Below are 18,530 nucleotides of genomic sequence, written 5' to 3' on the forward strand. Positions count from 1 at the left end.
TGCTACCCATGAGAAGGGCCAAACTGAGGTCAAACCAAGGAAGTACAGAGAACAAGCCAAAAAGGAATGAAGTCTTGATAACGTTCTGAATTCATGGATTAAGAGTAGACCACACCCAAAGTCAGCACAAACCTCAAATACTTAGTGGGGTGCCTGGGTGGCTCAGTGGGTTAAGCTTCTGCCTTTGGCTCAGGTCATGGTCGCAGGGTCCTGGGATTGAGCCGCGCACCGGGCTCTCTGCTCGTCAGGGAGCCTACTTTCCCCTCTCTCTCTGACTGCCTCTCTCCCTGCTTGTGATCTCTCTCTCTCTCTGTGTTAAATAAATAAATAAAATCTTAAAAAACAAAACAAAACAAAAACCTCAAATGCTTAATTATAACTTAAGGGGTAAAATCCCTTTTCCACCAAAGGAGCTGTTCTTTTCCTTCTGGTCCTTGCAACAGAATCCTACCTGGTTCAAAAAGTAATTCCCCGGGGTGCCTGGGTGGCTCAGTGGGTTAAAGCCTCTGCCTTCGGCTTGGGTCATGATCCCAATGTCCTGGGATGGAGCCCCACATCAGGCTCTCTGCTCAGCGGGGAGCCTGCTTCCTCCTCTCTCTCTCTGCCTGCCTCTCTGCCTACTTGTGATCTCTGTCTGTCAAATAAATAAATAAAATCTTAAAAAAAAAAAAAAAGTAATTCTCCATCTCCCATTTTTAACACATGGGTGTAAATATCAAGGGATATTCACAAATTAAAACACACACAGACACACCCTTTGACAAAATTGGGGTTTCTTTTTTTTTATCAGTGGAGTACCCTTTTATGAGTGAAGATGGTAAGCAAAATGTCACAAAAGGATTGACAGTATATAAAATATCCAAGTAGATTCAGAAAGCAGGAAAACCCACCACATCCAGCCTACCCTTGTCTTCTGTTCCATTACCCACCTACAGTGATCTTAAGATTTTTCACACATTTTAACAAGTACTGATCCTAGTATTACTAGTACATACACTATGAAACTTAGTTAATATGACAGATGACTGCAACCACAGAATTTATAGTCTTGTAAAATGAAAAGACATAAAACAAGTAAACAAAAAATAAATACCTAACTCTAAACTGTGGTAAATGCTACAAAGGATAAGAATCAGAACTACTTCAGGGGTACGTGGCTGGCTCAGCCAGAGGAGCGTTCGACTCTTGATCGTGGGGTCATGAGTTTTAGCCGCGTGCTGGGTATGCATAAACTTAAATTTAAAAAAAAAAAAAAAAAAGAACCAGAAATACTTCAGAATGGATGTTCAAGAAAGGCCTCCTTGAGAAAGTAACATTTAGGTTGAGACTTGAAGGCATAGTAAGGTGATAAATTCCAGGCATATATAAAGGCTCGTCATTGCAGCAAATAACATCTGTGAGAGAAGCAAAGCAAGGAAATGAGGTTAGCAGTGGCTACATCACAAATTGTGGTAAGCCATTCCACTCCCCTCATTCCCAACAACTATTCCAAGCAGTTAAAGGCCCAATTCAATCTTCCACCTTCCTTGAAACCTTGCCTAATCCACTTAAACCAGAATTAACCTCTCCATAGTTCCTTTGTCAGCTTTTCATGAATTTTCCAACTCCCATAGTGAAGCTTCTCAAAAAAAAAAAAAAAAAAAATTGCAAGCAAGTTTACTGGTGAAAGGTACACTCAGCAGAAGTATAAACTAAATTCTAATCCTAACTTGGCTACTTAATAGTTATATAGCCTTGGCTAAATAATTCCATTTCTCATGAGTTTCTGAAGTTCAATGAACATATGTGAAATTACACAATGTTCAAATACCTTCAGAAGTAATTATCATCAGTGTGTTATATACAATTCAACACAGTATTCTAACTGCACAAGCACTGAAATACCACCTCCCATAATATGCACACATTACATGTAATACTTGGAAGAGTTTCAGCCTGTGTTGCCTTTTGGGCATGTATTATCATTAATGGTTTTCAAGCTTTTTTTAAGATTTTATTTATTCACTTGAGAAAGAGAGAGAGAAAGAACAAAGGAGGAAAAGGCTGAGGGAGAGGGAGAAGCAGACTCCCCACTGACCAGGGAACCCAATGCAGGACTTGATCCCAGGATCAGAAGATCATGTCCTGGCCCACGGCAGATGCTTAACAATCTAAGCAACCCAGGCACAAGCAGCTCACCCTGTTCTCCCCAAAAGAAACCTTACACAGAACTCCAATCTATAAAACAGATCAAAATGAGCTTTTCATTTTAAAAAAAAGGAAGAGGTACTGAAGTCTCCTTCACTCCCTTCAAATAGGGACAATTCCATTCCAAGGACCAGTTTTTAAACCAGAGATCATTTCTGAAAATCCTGAAGAGGAAAGAATTAAGGACAAGACCCTGTGGCTTGCCACCAGTCAAGTCCCTCTAGAACGACAACAAAAATACATTTCATCTTCTCCATCAGGACATCAGATTCAATCACACTGATGTAATCAAAAAGGTCATACCTATAATAGTGTTTCCATGTTTTATCATACTGGTTTCTAAAGCAAAGGGAAAAAAATGACATTTGTTTAAGTTACTTTGTGCCATGCCAATTTTTTTATCATCATTTCACTCTCTAAGTGACTGTACAGTAGTGAAGTTTCTCTTCTATTTCCCAAAATAAGGGGGGGAAAATAACCTAAGACAATACTTGGCAATTTCTGCTCCCCAGGAAACTTAGCTAAAGCTTCACAATCACACACAACCATAGCTCTATCACCTTCACTGGATGCAATATGCTCAGACCTTGAGATTTTAACTCAACACCACTAACAAAACTCTCATTATTCCTCACAAATCTACAGATTAGATTCTCTCTTAATATATGATTTATCCTACAGGTTTGGGGTCTCCTGTTAAAAGGGAAAATAGAAACAAGGTACCATCAGAACAGAACAACTTTCTGCTGACCACCATTATGCCACTCTACAAAGTGAGCCCACTATCCCCTTAATGATATTCTTTACTTTTTTTTTGTTTTGAAGTTTTGAACACAACTTCAAAATCCCTATCTGTCTTAGCATTTTCTTAAGTCTAAATTTATTCTGAGCTCATATTCTTATACTTCTACATTCATCATTAGGTACTGAGCCTTTCAGTAATCAGAATATGGTTCATGAGTCTGGCAGCAAAATTACCCAGTATAAAAAATACCTATTTTCCTATTTGTCTTATGGTGGTTCAGAACCAGCACATTGCTAGAATAGTCCCACAGACCTAGGAGTCAAACACTTTAAGACTATGAAGCCTATATACTGATGCTCTATTGTTAAGTTTTAGCACAACTGTCAACTTCCCTTCCAGACGTGCTGTATGAGCTATTCAGTAATCTGACTTCACAGACCATGTTCAGGTAATATTCAGACAATAACACAAAGAATTAAAAAACCCAAATGCCGGGACGCCTGGGTGGCTCAGTTGGTTAAGCAGCTGCCTTCGGCTCGGGTCATGATCCCAGCGTCCTGGGATCGGGTCCCACATCAGGCTCCTTGCTCAGCAGGGAGCCTGCTTCTCCCTCTGCCTCTGCCTGCCATTCTGTCTCCTGTACTCACTCTCTCTCTCTCTCTGACAAATAAATAAAATCTTTTTTAAAAAGAAAAAAAAAAAAGAAATACAGAATAACATGTAATTAGCTTTTGGGGCACCTGGGTGGCTCACTCAGTTAACCAGCTGCCTTTGGCTAAGGTCATGATCCCAGGATACTGGGATCAAGCCCATCAGGCTCCCTGATCAGCAGCAAAATCTGCTTCTCCTCTCTCTACCCACCCATGCCGCTCATGCATGTGCACTCTGTCTCACTCTCCCTCTCAAAATATTAAAAAAAAATAAAAAGAACAGTGTGTATAAGGAAAGCTATATATAAGGAAAGCAAAAACAACTTACGAGACATTTTCTTAAAACAAGGACAATTTCTTTGATAAGCAGTTTCAGATATTCCTTTTTTTTTTTCCTACATTATTTGATTTTCCTGGGGGAGAGGGAGGGGAAAGCAGGTTTCTTTTCCAGAAACAACAAAGCTACTTGCATTCTTTTGAAAAAGACTAAACATCCTGGTAGAGAAATAATTAACGAAAGGAGTTAAGCTTTCTCCTGCCACCAACACTACAGATGACACTTGCCCAACATGTTCCAAGAATTTAAGACAGAGTATAATGAAGTACTCAGTTTCTGGCTGAAGTATGCTGTAGCTGATGATTATGTTATATCATATCTACTGCTTTTTATTATCCTATTCATGAATCACAAGGTATATGCTCCAATACAAGAAAGCTCGTCAAGGCACATTACTTGAATCAGAACTCTTTTGCTTGAACATTAACTCAAACGGTATATATATGGGAGACAGCACCAAAGGAGCTCTAACTTCAGTGCTAGAAAACCACCATGGCTTCCATATCTTCAAGGAGCTTTCATGTCGACAGTTTCCACAAATCTGTCCCAATTCTCTTCTGCAAACAACTGCCTTTATTTCCTCAATGTTTCTGCTCCCTCCCACCAGCTTCCTAAAGCACCCGCTCTCCTTCAGCAGCTCACAGATACTTGGCCCTTCCCTTCAAACATTCTGACAGAGGAGAAATTTGACTGATCAAAAGCAGCCCCACCAATCCATCAGGTCAGGAGTCTATCTAGAATCCAATCAGCAATGGCTAGAGAAGTAGGTTCTTTCAGCAGATAAAAGCAACCTAAGTTTTCTAGAAGAGGTTACAGCTAGAGCAGGAAGAGAAACCAATCTTCAACAACTACAGTAAGGGAAGTGCAAGAAGCAGCCAGGTTCACACCACATCAACTGTCAATTAACATATTTGGAGAATGTTTTAACTCCTATGGAATTTGAGGGAAAAAAAAAAATTAACAGGTGTTAATCACAATAAGGAGCAAAAAGTCCAATTGTTTTCCTGGTATATAAAGTCCTAAATAAAAGTAATTCAGTCAAAGTTCATGTCACAGACACAAAGCTCACAGAATTTTGAGTTCAAGCCCCACACTGGGTACAGAGCTTACTTTAAAAAATATAGGTCATTATTGACTATAGGCCCAAGAATACTGATTTAACTAGGCAATCACATCCTTCTTTTACAAAAATCTTTCCTTAACTAAAATATTTACCTATTCTCTGTAAGGCACTATATTAGGGGCTGGGAAAAAAAGAAAACAATGGCCCCTGAGTCTAAGGAGTTCTTCACACAGCAAGGAAAGTGTTAATTTTAAAAAAAAGAAAAGAAAAAGGAGGGCTAAAATGTACATATATATCATAAACTAAAGGATATTAGTTATTTTAGGAGAGGTTGGGAAAGATTTAAGAAGGCCTCACCAAAAAAGTGAGATCTGAAGCTAGGAAAAGTAGTTTGGGTCAAATTGTGCTATGATATATGTCAGGTTAAGAAGTTAGAATTTTATTCTTCAACTACTGAAGATTATGACAGTTTAAGTAGATAATATGATAATCATATACTGTGTTTTAGACAGGCAACACTGCAGAAGAAGCTGCACAATATGAAACATTTTTTAAAGACCTATAATTAAAAACACCCAAATGGAGGAAAACAAACAAACAAACAAAACAAAAAAAAAAAGAAAAAAAAAAAAAAACAGGAAAGGGGCACCTAGCTAGTTTGGTCAGCACAGCATCCAACTCTTGATCTCAGGGTTGTGAATTTGAGCCCCACAATGGGTGCAGAGAGACCACATTTTTAAAAAAAGGGGGTGGGGGGGCTCCTTGATGCCTCAGTGGGTTAAAGCCTCTGCCTTAGGCCCAGGTCATGATCCCAGAGTCCTGGGCTCTCTGCATAGGGCCCTCTGCTCAGCAGGGGGACCTGCTTCCCTTCCTCTCTCTCTGCCTTCCTCTCTGCCTACTTGTGATCTCTGTCAAATAAATAAAGTAATAAAAAAAAAAATTTTTTTTTTTAAAAGGAGGAAGGGGGCAGGAAAAAAATGTATGCTGTGAATATGACCAACAGTTGCTACAGTTAATAAATGGGCAACTCTTGTAAGGTAATTACCCAAAACATTAAAACCTGAAAAGCTGAAAAAGAACACAGGCAATGTATTAAAGAATGCAAATAGCCAATGAAAATATGAACGTTTAGGGGCGCCTGGGTGGCTCAGTCATTAACCATCTGCCGTATGCTCAGGTCATGGTCCCAGATTGAGTCCCACAATCGGGTACCCCACTCAGCAGGAAGCCTGTTTCTCCCTCTCCCACTCCCCCTGCTTGTATTCTCACTCTCAGTGTGTCTCTGTCAAATAAATAAAATCTTAACCAAAAAAGTGTGTTTAAACTTACTATTAACTGGCTATTACAGTTTTTGCCAAAATAACACCTTTTCAAGGATAATATTCAGTACAAGTGCCCATATTGTACAGACAATACTTAAAGAGTGGAAATCAGTGTATCTTTTCTGAACAGCAAGTAAACAATACAAACAAAAGTATGTTTATATTTCTGACACAGTGATAACTTCTAGAAATCTATCTAAAAAAACAGTAATGTAATTAAAAGATTTATATACAGGATGTTCATGTGTGGAATTATTTATAACATAAGAATTGGAAACAAACACAATATGAAAATATTAAATTTCGTATAAAATGAAATACAATAGAAACAAAAAGTACATTTTCAAGAAAGGTTAGTAAGGAAAATGAGCAAACAAAACATTGGGCAAAACTAGTAACATTAGGGCGCCTGGGTGGCTCAGTGGGTTGAGCCGCTGCCTTCGGCTCGGGTCATGATCTCAGGGTCCTGGGATCGAGTCCCGCATCGGGCTCTCTGCTCAGCAGGGAGCCTGCTTCCTCCTCTCTCTCTCTCTCTGCCTGCGTCTTTGCCTACTTGTGATCGCTCTCTGTCAAATAAATAAATAAAATCTTAAAAAAAAAAAAAAACTAGTAACATTAAACATTAGGTGAAGTTAGATATTAAACTACATATATCTCATTCTTAGAAATATAATTGTGTACCACAAATATTTCAAAGAATCAACAGGAATCATCACTGGATGATTAGATCTATAATTCTTAGTATCTCTATGAGCATATGCAACCTTTATAAGTAAGAAATAAATAAAGAGGCGGCTCCACCCCTTCAGTGAGGTTTCGCTTTGACCTTGGTCAAGACATTATTGGAAAGTTTCTGACTCTTTCTGAAAATATAAAAATTATTAATACACACTATCTACACATTAGGAATACTTTTACATCAGATATATAGACACTATCATTAAACATATAAGAAATGTTACCATGTTTCATGAATACTGTGCTAAAGTTCATTGACAGTTATCACTGACAATGCCATAAAGTACTAGTCTCTAAGTTATACCATAAAAACATACAAACTGAAATTATGCATACTACTTTAAATACTAATTGGTTAAGTGATACTTAACTAGATCCCCAAGTAAATAATTCATAATTTGGCGCTTTGTGCTATAAAATCGTATTTCCAATTTTATGAATCACTTCAAATTTTAGCATTACAGGTCAACCAAAAAATACTGTTACTAATGATTTAATTAATTGGTGCCTATATACTTATAATAATATATATATTATTATATATGTAATATATAATACTTAAAAACTCTAGAAATGCATAATTTATTAAAGGACTCATTGCTAACTATACTTAGATTCCATTCAGCTACTTAAGGACCACTGCTTTTAAATTCCTACTACAATTAATGGCATTATGCCTGAAATTGTGAAAATACATAAAAATATACTAATATTTTATTCTGTCAAACAGTATACTCACAATAATGTCTTCCATTCAAACAGATCATCATAAAGTTTACACAGCACAGCATAACTTGTAAGAGCATGGCCTTTTTAGCCTGACCTGAGATTAAGTCCTGTTCAGATTCTGATTCTACCAAATATAGTCATGTGACTCTAAGCAAGTTATATAAACCCTAAATCTTGGTTCTCTTATCTGAAAAGGGTGACAGAGTACCTACCTCAAAGAGCTGATAAAGTACTCAACACAAGCTGCTCAATAAAGTATTCTGCTTTGAAAAATAATGCAAACAGAATTATTCTGCAAATACTGTTATCACAGTATCCTGAGTTCAAGCTTAGACAGGATTAACTAAGCAAGTGACAGGTGACCTTTATCTGGCAAACCACTTAGCCTCTCTGAGATTTAATTTCTTTAGCTCTAAAATTTAGATACCAATACTTGCTCCTGCCCATCTTCAAAGATAAGGAGGAGGGACAAATAAATTGTCTAATTTAAATGCTACATTTGGCAAACTGTAATTTACTAAACACACCCATAGAACAAAATCTATATTTAAAACCATTTTCATTCTCTCAGAGAAACTGACTTTACCAAGGGAAATAATGACCTCAATTTACTACTGAGATAGCTACCATGATGGCCCAAAGCACAACTTCACCTCCAACCTCTTCTCATCAACACCCAGAATTGGACTTAGTAAACTAGTTCACAAAAATAGCTAGAAAAGCTGCAAATATACAAATTCAACAGAATAAACACAGGAATATAAACTTAAAATTATTTCCTAAACTGAATGCAAACCCACAAACTGCAGTAAACAAATTAACTAAATACAATCCAAGCTTTCAAAAGATCCTTATTAAAAAAAGAGCACTGAAGGGAAAAGAGAAACTTAAATGTTAGTATTTTGAGATTGGTTACTCTAACACTAAAGCCAAACATTATTTAGAAATATAAGTTTTAGGGTACCTGTCAAGACTATTTAAAAAGGGGATGTGGGGGTCCTTATGTGGTTCTTAGCCTGGCTCCTTGGACAGGCTGCAGTGGGGTCCTTAAACCACAGGCAAAAGTGTGCTTTTATACCTGTATGTTTCCATGGTAAGAGTTCACAGCTTCAAATTCTCAGCAGGACTAGAGGTATAAATGGTAATATTAATTCTCTCACCAAAAACTGATGACAAACACAAGCTATTTATAATCTTTTGTTACCAACTTTTATTTTAACTAAATTATGGTGTGCCAGATTTTTAAATAAATATTTGAAGTCCCTACCATTATCAAACCCTCTGCGCATATCAGATATAAAGCAGTACTATCGGCATTAGGTCTACCCTTTCATTTAAAGCACAAAATTTTCACATTACACCAGTGTGTCCAGGCAGACTTCTTTTAAGTTTCACCAGTGTTGGTAAATTTGATAAGAAATAGGTTTTTGGTAATTTTTTTTCCTTTTTTGGTTAAAATCTCATGGGGAGTTATATTGAGAGATGAGTTCTGAACACATTATTTGGGGACTTTAACTCTGAATTTCTAATCAAGGATGAGTGGATGCTCATCTTTGCACAACCTCTGGGGGAATGAAGGTATAGACTTAAGAGTTATTGTGAGAAAGATTTTTTAAAAGATCCATAACCTACTTCAATTCAACAGGTTTTATCGAGTTCCAGCCATCAGGATTCCACCCATCAGGATTCTACCCAGCAAGGATAAACGTTACTATAATGAGATAAAGTAAGACCCTCTGTTCTCTAGAGACTTAAACTCTTCTGTTTGGGATACAAGAACTGCAGAAAAAAAATAAAAGAGAACAATTTTACAAGTAGAGGGAGGAAAAAAACAACTTATAATAGTCGGATATAACCTACCAATAAAATTGCTGAATTTAGAAAAAAAAAAAGAAAAGGAAGCACCATTATGAGGTTAGTGTTTAGAAAGCAAATTTTTAAACTGAGCTTTAGAGGAAATATTAAGAAATTGTCCTAAGTATTTTTAGAGCCCACTGGCTTATAAACAAATCGGAAATCCTTATTTGTTCATTAAGACAAATTTCTTAGAGGGTCTGCAGGGCCACATTTTGTGAACCTGGTTCCACTAACTGCATACAATTAAAGGTAATAAAAGCTCAATTCTACTTCAAGATTCTCTGCGTTTCTAAGTTTCCATAAATCCACTGCATTTTTTACTGCTTCTAAACAAAGTTCTAGGGGTTTCCCAAATAATTCAATAAGAACTTTCATGTCTCTTTTCAAGAGATAATAAAGATTAACAAACTTTAGTTTCTTTAGATACTATATTAAGGGTAGTTTTCCTAATTGAGTTCAAAATAACTTAAAACTCCAAATTATTAAACCAGTTTTTCCTATATTAAAAGCAAAGATATGCTTTTCCTAATAAAACCATAATCACACAACTTATATGAGATATAAAACAGTTTACTAAAGTAAGTAGAAGAGCTTCACCTACATAATCACCATATCATAAACCACCTGCACCAAAAGTAAAAGCATCTCAAAATGAATACAAATAACCCTAAAATTCTAGGAAAATTTAGAGTAACAGAAATTTGGGAAAGTTCAGTCTAAATATGTGCAAAACCTGCTTCCACCTGTCAGAAAGTAAACACACAGTTCAAAGTAAACTAGAACCATTCCACTTTTATTACTGCCTTGCGTTATTGAAGTAAAATTCAAACACACAAATAATCAAAATTCAAACGCAAACAAGAGGATACACTTTACAAATCCATTGTCTTAAAGAATCATATTAGAAAATTAGTTTGGAAGTTTTTGGAAATAATAGAACACAAATCCAAAACCCACATAAGCGGTTTGTAAATGATCATTTCCTCAACAATCAAGTTTTTGTAAATTAACCTTTTATCTAATACACCTCAACCAACTAGGCCTTTGGGCCCAGAAGTAGTGAACTTGCAACACAGCTTGTTTCTCTAGGATCAAATACTATCTTCCAAGAGTCGGAAATAAAAGAATCTGCCTTAAATATATGTGTGTGTGTGTGTGTGTGTGTGTGTGTATGTATGTATCAGTGTACGGTCGTTAATAATCAGAAGTATACGGAATAAGGCCTTTCCTTCCAGGAGACAGGCCATGACTATCCCGGGATAGTATCTCTAGTACAGTGCTCTCCTTAATAAAATTTACCATTAAAACGACGAATGGTACGCTAAGAAAAAACATCATTAACTTAAAAAAAAAAAAATAGGAATGAAGGTTCCAATCATGACTACCACAGTTCATTTTCAGCTATTTCAGGACTGGCAGAAAGGCTTAATACACCCACACAACCCCAAGAGAGGGGAAAACCAGCAACCTCCTCCTAGGGAGTTTAATGAAAATTAGCAGGTAAAAGAGGCCTCCTCAGCAGCACGCTGAAAATCAAAGAGGGCGGCCGGAGGGCCGAAGGGTTCGGACTGCGGAGGAGAGCTACGTCCTCGGACCCCACCTCCCTTCACCTTCCCGGCAGGACGAAAAAGGCGAAGGCTCATTAGTGCCTTCGTTAATTGACACCTGTAATGAGGAAACTTTCCGAGAGGTAAGACCGCCCAGGCCCGGCCAGGCCGGAGCTCCGGAACGGCCCCGGCCCCCTCTCGGGCGCCCAGGTAACCGGGCCGGGCTGGGCCCGAGGCGCCTCCGCGGCCGCGCCACCGCGCACCTTCCCGGGGCGCTAGGCCCGCACGCCGCCCGGCTCGGCCGTCGCCTCCCACAGGCCGCGGCAGTCCCGGGGAGCTGCGCGGGGTCCCCAAACCGTGCACCCCCACAGGCCGCCGCCGCGGCTACTTACTTTCATTTAACACCTCCACCAGGTCTGCGCAGTTCTCGCACATCGTTCGGCCGCCGCCCCCCCCTCCCCCGCTTCGGATCGCTCTGACTGATCCCGACCGGCGGGGGGGAGGGGAGAGAGGCGGAGGAGGGGGCCGGCCGGCCGGCGGGGCGGGGAGGCGACGAGGGCGGGCGGCGGCAGGGACGGGGCGGAGAGCAGGAGTATGGGGGAGGGGGCCGGCGGTCCCCGGAGCGGGCGGGGGAGAGGAGGGGGGCGAGGGGAGGTGCGCAGGCCGGAGGGGCGCGGAGGCGCCGGCGGCGGGGAAGGGGGGGAAGGACGGGGGGAGGGGAAAGGGAGGGAGGGGGCGGGTGGGGAGAGAAGCAGCAGAGTCACTTCACCGACCAGACGCCGCGGCCACCGCTGACGCCGCCGCCATTTTAATAGAGCGTTCGGGCTGCGCTCGGCTCTTTCCGCCCGAGCGAAGGGGCCGACGAGAAACGCCTCGCGCTCTCATTCCTCCGCCTCCCGCCCTCTCTTCGCCTCCCGCCCTCCCTCCGCACACACGCCGCACGCTCCACACCCCGCCGCGGCCGGCTCGCCGCCCTCCCTTTCCTCTTCCGTCCGGCCTCCCCGCCCTCGGTCCACCCCCTCCGCGAGCTCGCCCACCCCGCCCAGCCCGGATCTCTGTCAGCGGCCGGAAGGGAAACACGAAGCGAGCGTGGCTGCGGGGGGGAGTCCGGGTGAGTAGGAGAAGATGGCGGAGACACCGAGCGGCCCGCGATTGCGCGGCGTCGCCCACGGTGGCCTAGCGAGTGCCGGGTCAGTCGCGCCGCCCTGTTCCCCGCCCTTGCGCTTCGCCATTTTTCCTTCGGGCCCCCGAAGAAGGATTGGCGTCGATTTCTCCCTCCCGGCTCTCGGGTTTTGGGGATGAGGGAGGCACGGTGCACAAGGGAGCCGGGCCTGAGCAACGCTGCAGCCCAGGTCGGGGCACACGGTCCTCTCCCCGCGGGGCTTTGTGAGAAGGGAACAGCCCACGGGCGGCGTAACCCTGCATGCGTGTTGATCGCTACCCTCGACTCTAAGACTCATCCGTCCTCCAGCAGTAAGACACCTTGATGTGACTAGAAATGGCGGAGTGAAGAGCGTTCACATGGCATCTCCTCGCATTTACGCGAGAGGGCCCTGCACCAATTGCCCGTCTACGACTTTTCACCTGAAATAGCTACTCTGCTTCTCAGCGAAGATCAGATCGCCAGGGTATTAAGACAGGGACAAAACAAAGAACAGGTGAAGGAAAGGGGACGCCCTGCTGAAGTTGGTTAACAACTAGTTAGCATTAGGAAAATATTTCCTCATATCCTCACTGATTCCTGTATCCAGTACGTTTTATAGAGATGTGACTGAATAGTCCAAAAGGGAGTGTACGTAATCTTAGAACTATAACCGGAGCAGCTCTTCAGACGCTGTAGTAATTCTTCTATAGGTTTTATCGAGGTCCCGTCCCAGCATCTTCCCATGCTAGGACCCCAGGGCCGGTGTTCTTTGCCTTTCTGCTGCTCCAGTTTGATGGTATGAAGTTTCTGCCCACCTGTTCTCCAGTGCTCTATATGAGCGGGTGAGCAGGTGATCCTTTGGAGCTGTAGAGAGAATTCTGCCATCATCTTCCTTTCCCATGTTTACTATAAAACTTGGGTTTCTGCAGACTTGACTTGAATCCTTGGCTGTCCAGCATCCATTCCCACCCACCCCTCTTCCCCGCCAACAGGGACGCTTTCCAAACCCAATTTTTGTTTTATTTTTCAGGTGGCATTTAGAGACTTGGAACTCCGGAAGGAAAGCCCCCAAGGAATACTTGTTACTGGTTTAAAACAGTCATGGTAGGGCTGAACCTGTGTTTGAGTCCTTGCCAGTGAAATGTGAGCAGAAATCTGCAGAGTGGATCTTTTGGAAAGAATTGCCCATTACTAATAAAAAAGGGACAAATTCAGTAGTCCTCACCCTTATCCCTTCTTTCTGCATGAAACGTGGTCTTGATATACAAAATAATACAGCATCTGTTGTCTAATTTTTGTTTCTGTTTTTTACAATGAAACCACAAATAGGATAAAAGCGAACTATAAAGTTGATAGTGCAGAAAATTTAGAGGTGGGTCTCTAATACATCCTAGAGCAGCAGTTCCCCATGCCCCCCCTAGTTATGTCTGCCCCGTTTTCTTTAAGCCATTCTTAGGTTTCCATTACTTGTGGCCAAACACATTCCTGATACAGAAAGTGAGGACAACTATTACTGTACATGTGGAGAGTACTTCTAGGATGTATTGAAGACACAGTCTGATCTTCAAAGAAAAATTTTTTTAATAATTGCTTCCTAGTTGTGTGTGGTTTTTGTTGTTGTTGTTGTTTTCCTTTACAAAGTTACGTTAATGATACTTGATTTAGTATTCTTTGAGGAGAGCCTGGGTGGCACAGTCATTTGGCATCTGACTTGGTTTCAGCTGGGCTCATGATCACTGGGTTGTGAGATGGAACCCTTTACCAGGCTCTACGCTTAGTGTGGAGTCTGTGAGATTCTCTCTGCCCCTGCCATTTGTGCTCGCTCGCTCTTTCAAATCTTTTAAAAGAATAAAATAAAATGCTTTGAGAATCTAGAGTATTATTATCATAAACGATCATTGCTTTTACCATAAAGGGCCAGAAAGTATTTTAGGCTTTATAGGCACCCCAGCTTTCTATTACAACTACTCAGCTCAATTGAAAACAACCATAGATGGGACATCTGGGTGGCTCAGTTGTTAAGCATCTGTCTCTATCTTTGGCTCAGGTCATGATCCCAGGGTCCTGGGATCAAGCCTTGCATTGGGCTCCCTGTTCAGCGGGGAGCCTTCTCCCTCTCCCTCTGCCTCCTGCTCCCCCTACTTGTGTGCTCACACACTCTCTCTCCTTATCAAAATAAATAAAACCTTAAAAAAATAGAATATTATAGGGGCGCCTGGGTGGCTCAGTGGGTTAAGCCGCTGCCTTCAGCTCAGGTCATGATCTCAGGGTCCTTGGATCGAGTCCGCATCAGGCTCTCTGCTCAGCGGGAAGCCTGCTTCCCTCTCTCTCTCTCTGCCTGCCTCTCCGTCTACTGTGATCTCTCTCTGTCAAATAAATAAAATCTTTTAAAAAAAAATAGAATATTATAGTACTGTATCCATTTCTTTCATAGTTCTTACTAATCTCTAGAATTACTTTATTTCTGTTTATTTGTATTGGGGACACATTGGACTGCAAGTAAACAATTTTTGAATTAAGAATGGCTAAACAGTTGGTTAACTGTTAGCCGACTTCCTTCGGCTTGGGTCATGGTTCCAGGGTCCTGGAATCAAGACCCACATCGGGCTCCCTGCTCAGCGGAGAGCCTGCTTCTCTCTTTCCCTCTGCCTGCCGTTCTGCTTACTTGTGCTATCTCTCTATCTCTCTGTCAAATCAATAAATAAAATTTTTTTTTAGTGACCTAAACAACAGAACTTATTTTTCTCTCGTAACAAACAAGCAGTAAACAGTCCAGTCCAGGGTTGGTACAGTGGCTCAAAGATACGGACCCAAGTTCTTTGTTCCTTTCATTTCACCGTCTAAATATTGTCTTGTCACCTCCTAGTTGAAAGCTAGCCACTACAGCACCAACTGTCTGCTTTAAAGACAGAAGGAGGAAAGGTGATGATGGCCCATCTTGATTTCAGTTCCCTACAAAGAGGTCCTGAGACAAGGACAGAAGTGGAAATAGTTTTATTTTGATGTGACCCCAAGAAACTGATAGGATAGTGGAGAGTGAGATAGGAAATGGAAGAGTAAGTATCCAATAAAAGATCCATTATCCCTTTAATCCTAAGAATAACTAGAGCCTAGTACCCCCGGTAAATTCTACAAACCAATAAGAAACATGTGCCTTAAAATCATCCTACCCAAAAAACACTCATCTTTTCCAAGGGACAAGGAAAGCTAGTTATGTACATCTACTCTCCTTAGTCACTGACTTTTGCTAGAGGAGAGGTCGTGGGGCCACAAAGTAGGCTTCTCCTGGCTCAGCAGCTGAAGAAAACCCTAGAGCATAAAAATGTAGGTACTCGCAGTTGGAAGTCTGGCCACTGTACACTGAAGTGATAAGAACTAGGGATATGGGCAGAGCATCGTGACAGCATCTGGTACACCCCTTTTCCCTCTTCTGTTTGGCTCGAAAATAATGATGATAATCTGGAAAAGCAACAACCATCCTGAAACAATAAACCTGTAGGCAAAAAGCAAAAGCCAAGGCATGGAAGATGGCAAAATGGAAAAAGAAAAGGCCTGAGTCCCTGGTGGCATTGTTGATCAGTTGAATCAGTGCTAGCAACTGCCTACTTGTTGATATGTAAGATGTTTCGTTATCTAACAAACACAAAACCCTAAAGCTACTATTAGAGTATTTGTAGCCCAATGCAGTCATAAAAAATAGTGCGGTAGTTAGAATAATGCCCCTAGCCCTCAAAGATGTCTATATCTTAATCCCCAGAATTTGTGAATATGGTACCCTACATGGCAAAGGGACTTTCCAGGTACCGACCTTGGGACAGGGAGATTATTTTCTATTCACATGGGCTCAATTTATTACATGGGGCTTTAAAATGAGAGAACTATTCCCAGCTTTGTGCAAAGGGAGCTGTAACTACACAAGAACGGTTGGAAAGATGCAACACTCCTGGCTTTGAAGATGAAGGAAGTGGGCCATGAGCCAACAAATGTGGGTGGCCTCCAGAAGCTGGAAAAGACAAGGAAACAAATTCTCCACTTCAGCCTCCAGAAAGAATCCCAGCCAGTCCTGTCGACACCTTGATATAGTCCAATGAGACCTATGTTGGACTACTCACTTACAGGACTATAAAATGATGTTTGTTAAAATTTAGTTTTAAGCCACTGTATTTGTGGTAATTGGTTTCAGCAGCTATAGAAAAGTAATAGAAGTGGCATGTAGGTAAAGAGAACAGCATAGGAAAACCCTTGAGACAAAATTCCTTGCCTGTTTCTAGAAACAGGAATAAAGCCAATATGACTAGAACATAGTTGGGAGAGAAGGCCCATGCCAGACGTAGCAGAGCACTGAAAACTTTAAGATTTTCATCTAGATCCTAAAAAACAATAGAAAGCTTTTAAGTATATAAGCAACACAATCAGGTTTTTATTTTAAAATATTCAGACTAAAAGAAAATATTCAGACTGATGTGTAGAGAATAGATTAGAGATAGGAACAACTGGGAGTTATTAATAATAATACAGAAAGATGATTGCTTGGACTAGGGTAATAGGAAAGAAATGGAGAAAAGGGAGTCCATTCTAAGAACATTTTGGAGGGGAAAAGAACAAGACTTGATTGATGGGTTTGGGAAGAAGATAAAATATTATCAGGGCTGTCTCCAGATAAGAGATTTGTCCAACTGAGTAAATGATGGTGCCATTCACCAAGTTAGGGATCACTTAAAGGAGGACCAGAGGGAGAGGGGATCAATAATGACAAGTACTGTTTTGGGTTTTTTGTTTGTTTGTTTAAAGATTTTATTTATTTGACAGAGACTGCAAGAGAAAAAACACAAGCAGGGGAAACGGGAGAGGAAGTAGCAGGCTTCCCGCTGAGCAGGGAGGCTGACACGGGGCTTCAACCCAGAACCTTGGGATCAGGACCTGAACTGAAGGCGATGCTTAACCGACTGAGCTACCCAGGCGCTCCCCCAAAAAATAAACTTTTAAAAAATTAAAAATAAAAATTGAATAGAGGAAGAGACAATGCCCCCAAAGAGTTTAAAGAATATACTGCGGGGGTGGGGGTGTTGCGGAGCGCCTGGGTGGCTCAGTCAGTAAAGCGGCTGCCTTTGGCTCTGGTCATGATCCCAGGATCCTGGAATTGAGCCCCACATTGGGTTCCCTGCTCAGCAGGGAGCCTGCTTCTCCCTCTCCCTCTGCCTGCTGCTCTGCCTGCTTGCACTCTCTCTCTGTCAAATAAATAAATAAAATCTTTAAAAAAAAAAAAAGAATATACGGGGGGAGGGATTTTGATACCATTTAAACTGAAGAAGAAGTACTCAAAAATGATGAAGATGACAATTGTTGAATGCTGCAAAGTCAACTAAAATATACTCTACAAAATATTTATTAGATTTAGCACACGGGAGGTCATAGAGAAGGAATTATGGACACTGAAACCTCGTTGCAGTAGACTGGAGATAAGAAACTATTAAAATAGAAAACTATTTTAAGACTGGACTCTAGAGGGCGCCTGGGTGGCTCAGTGGGTTAAACTGCTGCCTTCGGCTCAGGTCATGATCTCAGGGTCCTGGGATCGAGTCCCGCATCGGGCTCTCTGCTCAGCAGGGAGCCTGCTTCCTCCTCTCTCTCTCTGCCTGCCTCTCTGCCTACTTGTAATCTCTCTCTGTCAAATAAATAAATAAAATCTTTAAAAAAAAAAAAAAAAGACTGGACTCTAGAGAGAAGGTGGGGTGACTAGATGAGGAAGAAGACTAATGTGTGTAAATGCTAGCAGAAACATAAAAATAATAGGTAACTTATTGTATATACTGTGCAACAAGCACTGAGCACTCATTTAATTCTCCCAACTGCCTTATATACTGTGTTCTATTGTTCTCCCTATTTTCCAGAAGAGAATAGTAAGGTCTGGAGGAGTTGAGACAGAAAGTGATGGTACTAGAACAGAGAAGTCACAGTGCTTGCTGTAAATTCTCAGAAGATGAGGGATGTGGCAACATTACACAGGTGCAAGGATTGACTTTTGATAATGGGGAAGAAGGAAAAGATTGGTACCTATGTGTGTAAATCTGATGAGCAGGAGTTGAGGGGAGTTCCCAGCAGATGACTTGGGTTTTTTTTTCTTGAAATAAAAGGAGACAAGAAGAAGGCAGGATTATGATAGACTGAGAGGGCTGTAGTTTTAAAACAGAAGCTCTGGAGAGCCAATGAA

At 41.3% G+C, this 18,530-nt stretch overlaps 1 protein-coding gene and 1 long non-coding RNA gene across 6 annotated transcripts in view; one reads left to right on the top strand and one right to left on the bottom strand.

Moving 5' to 3' along the window:
• Positions 1–12,071, bottom strand: part of USP34 (ubiquitin specific peptidase 34) — a 249,299-nt gene extending 237,228 nt beyond the window's left edge. For all 4 annotated transcript variants that reach the window (XR_009357235.1, XM_059187767.1, XM_059187768.1 and 1 more), the window contains exon 1: positions 11,568–12,071. Coding sequence is in view for 3 of the 4 variants with exons in the window: in XM_059187767.1 (XP_059043750.1) it covers positions 11,568–11,610 (43 nt within the window). In the remaining variant the exon portion in view is untranslated. The remainder of the gene's footprint in view (positions 1–11,567) is intronic.
• Positions 11,039–13,908, top strand: LOC131840173 (uncharacterized). Of its 2 annotated transcripts, none has more exons than XR_009357237.1 (2): positions 11,039–11,318; positions 13,350–13,908. It is a non-coding gene; the product is annotated as an uncharacterized LOC131840173 (long non-coding RNA). The 2 variants fall into 2 exon arrangements; XR_009357236.1 differs by lacking the exon at positions 11,039–11,318 and adding an exon at positions 12,372–12,527.
• The last annotated feature ends 4,622 nt before the right edge of the window (positions 13,909–18,530 follow it).

This window comes from Mustela lutreola, chromosome 9, assembly GCF_030435805.1.
Source record: "Mustela lutreola isolate mMusLut2 chromosome 9, mMusLut2.pri, whole genome shotgun sequence".
NCBI classification, from domain to species: Eukaryota; Metazoa; Chordata; class Mammalia; order Carnivora; family Mustelidae; genus Mustela; species Mustela lutreola.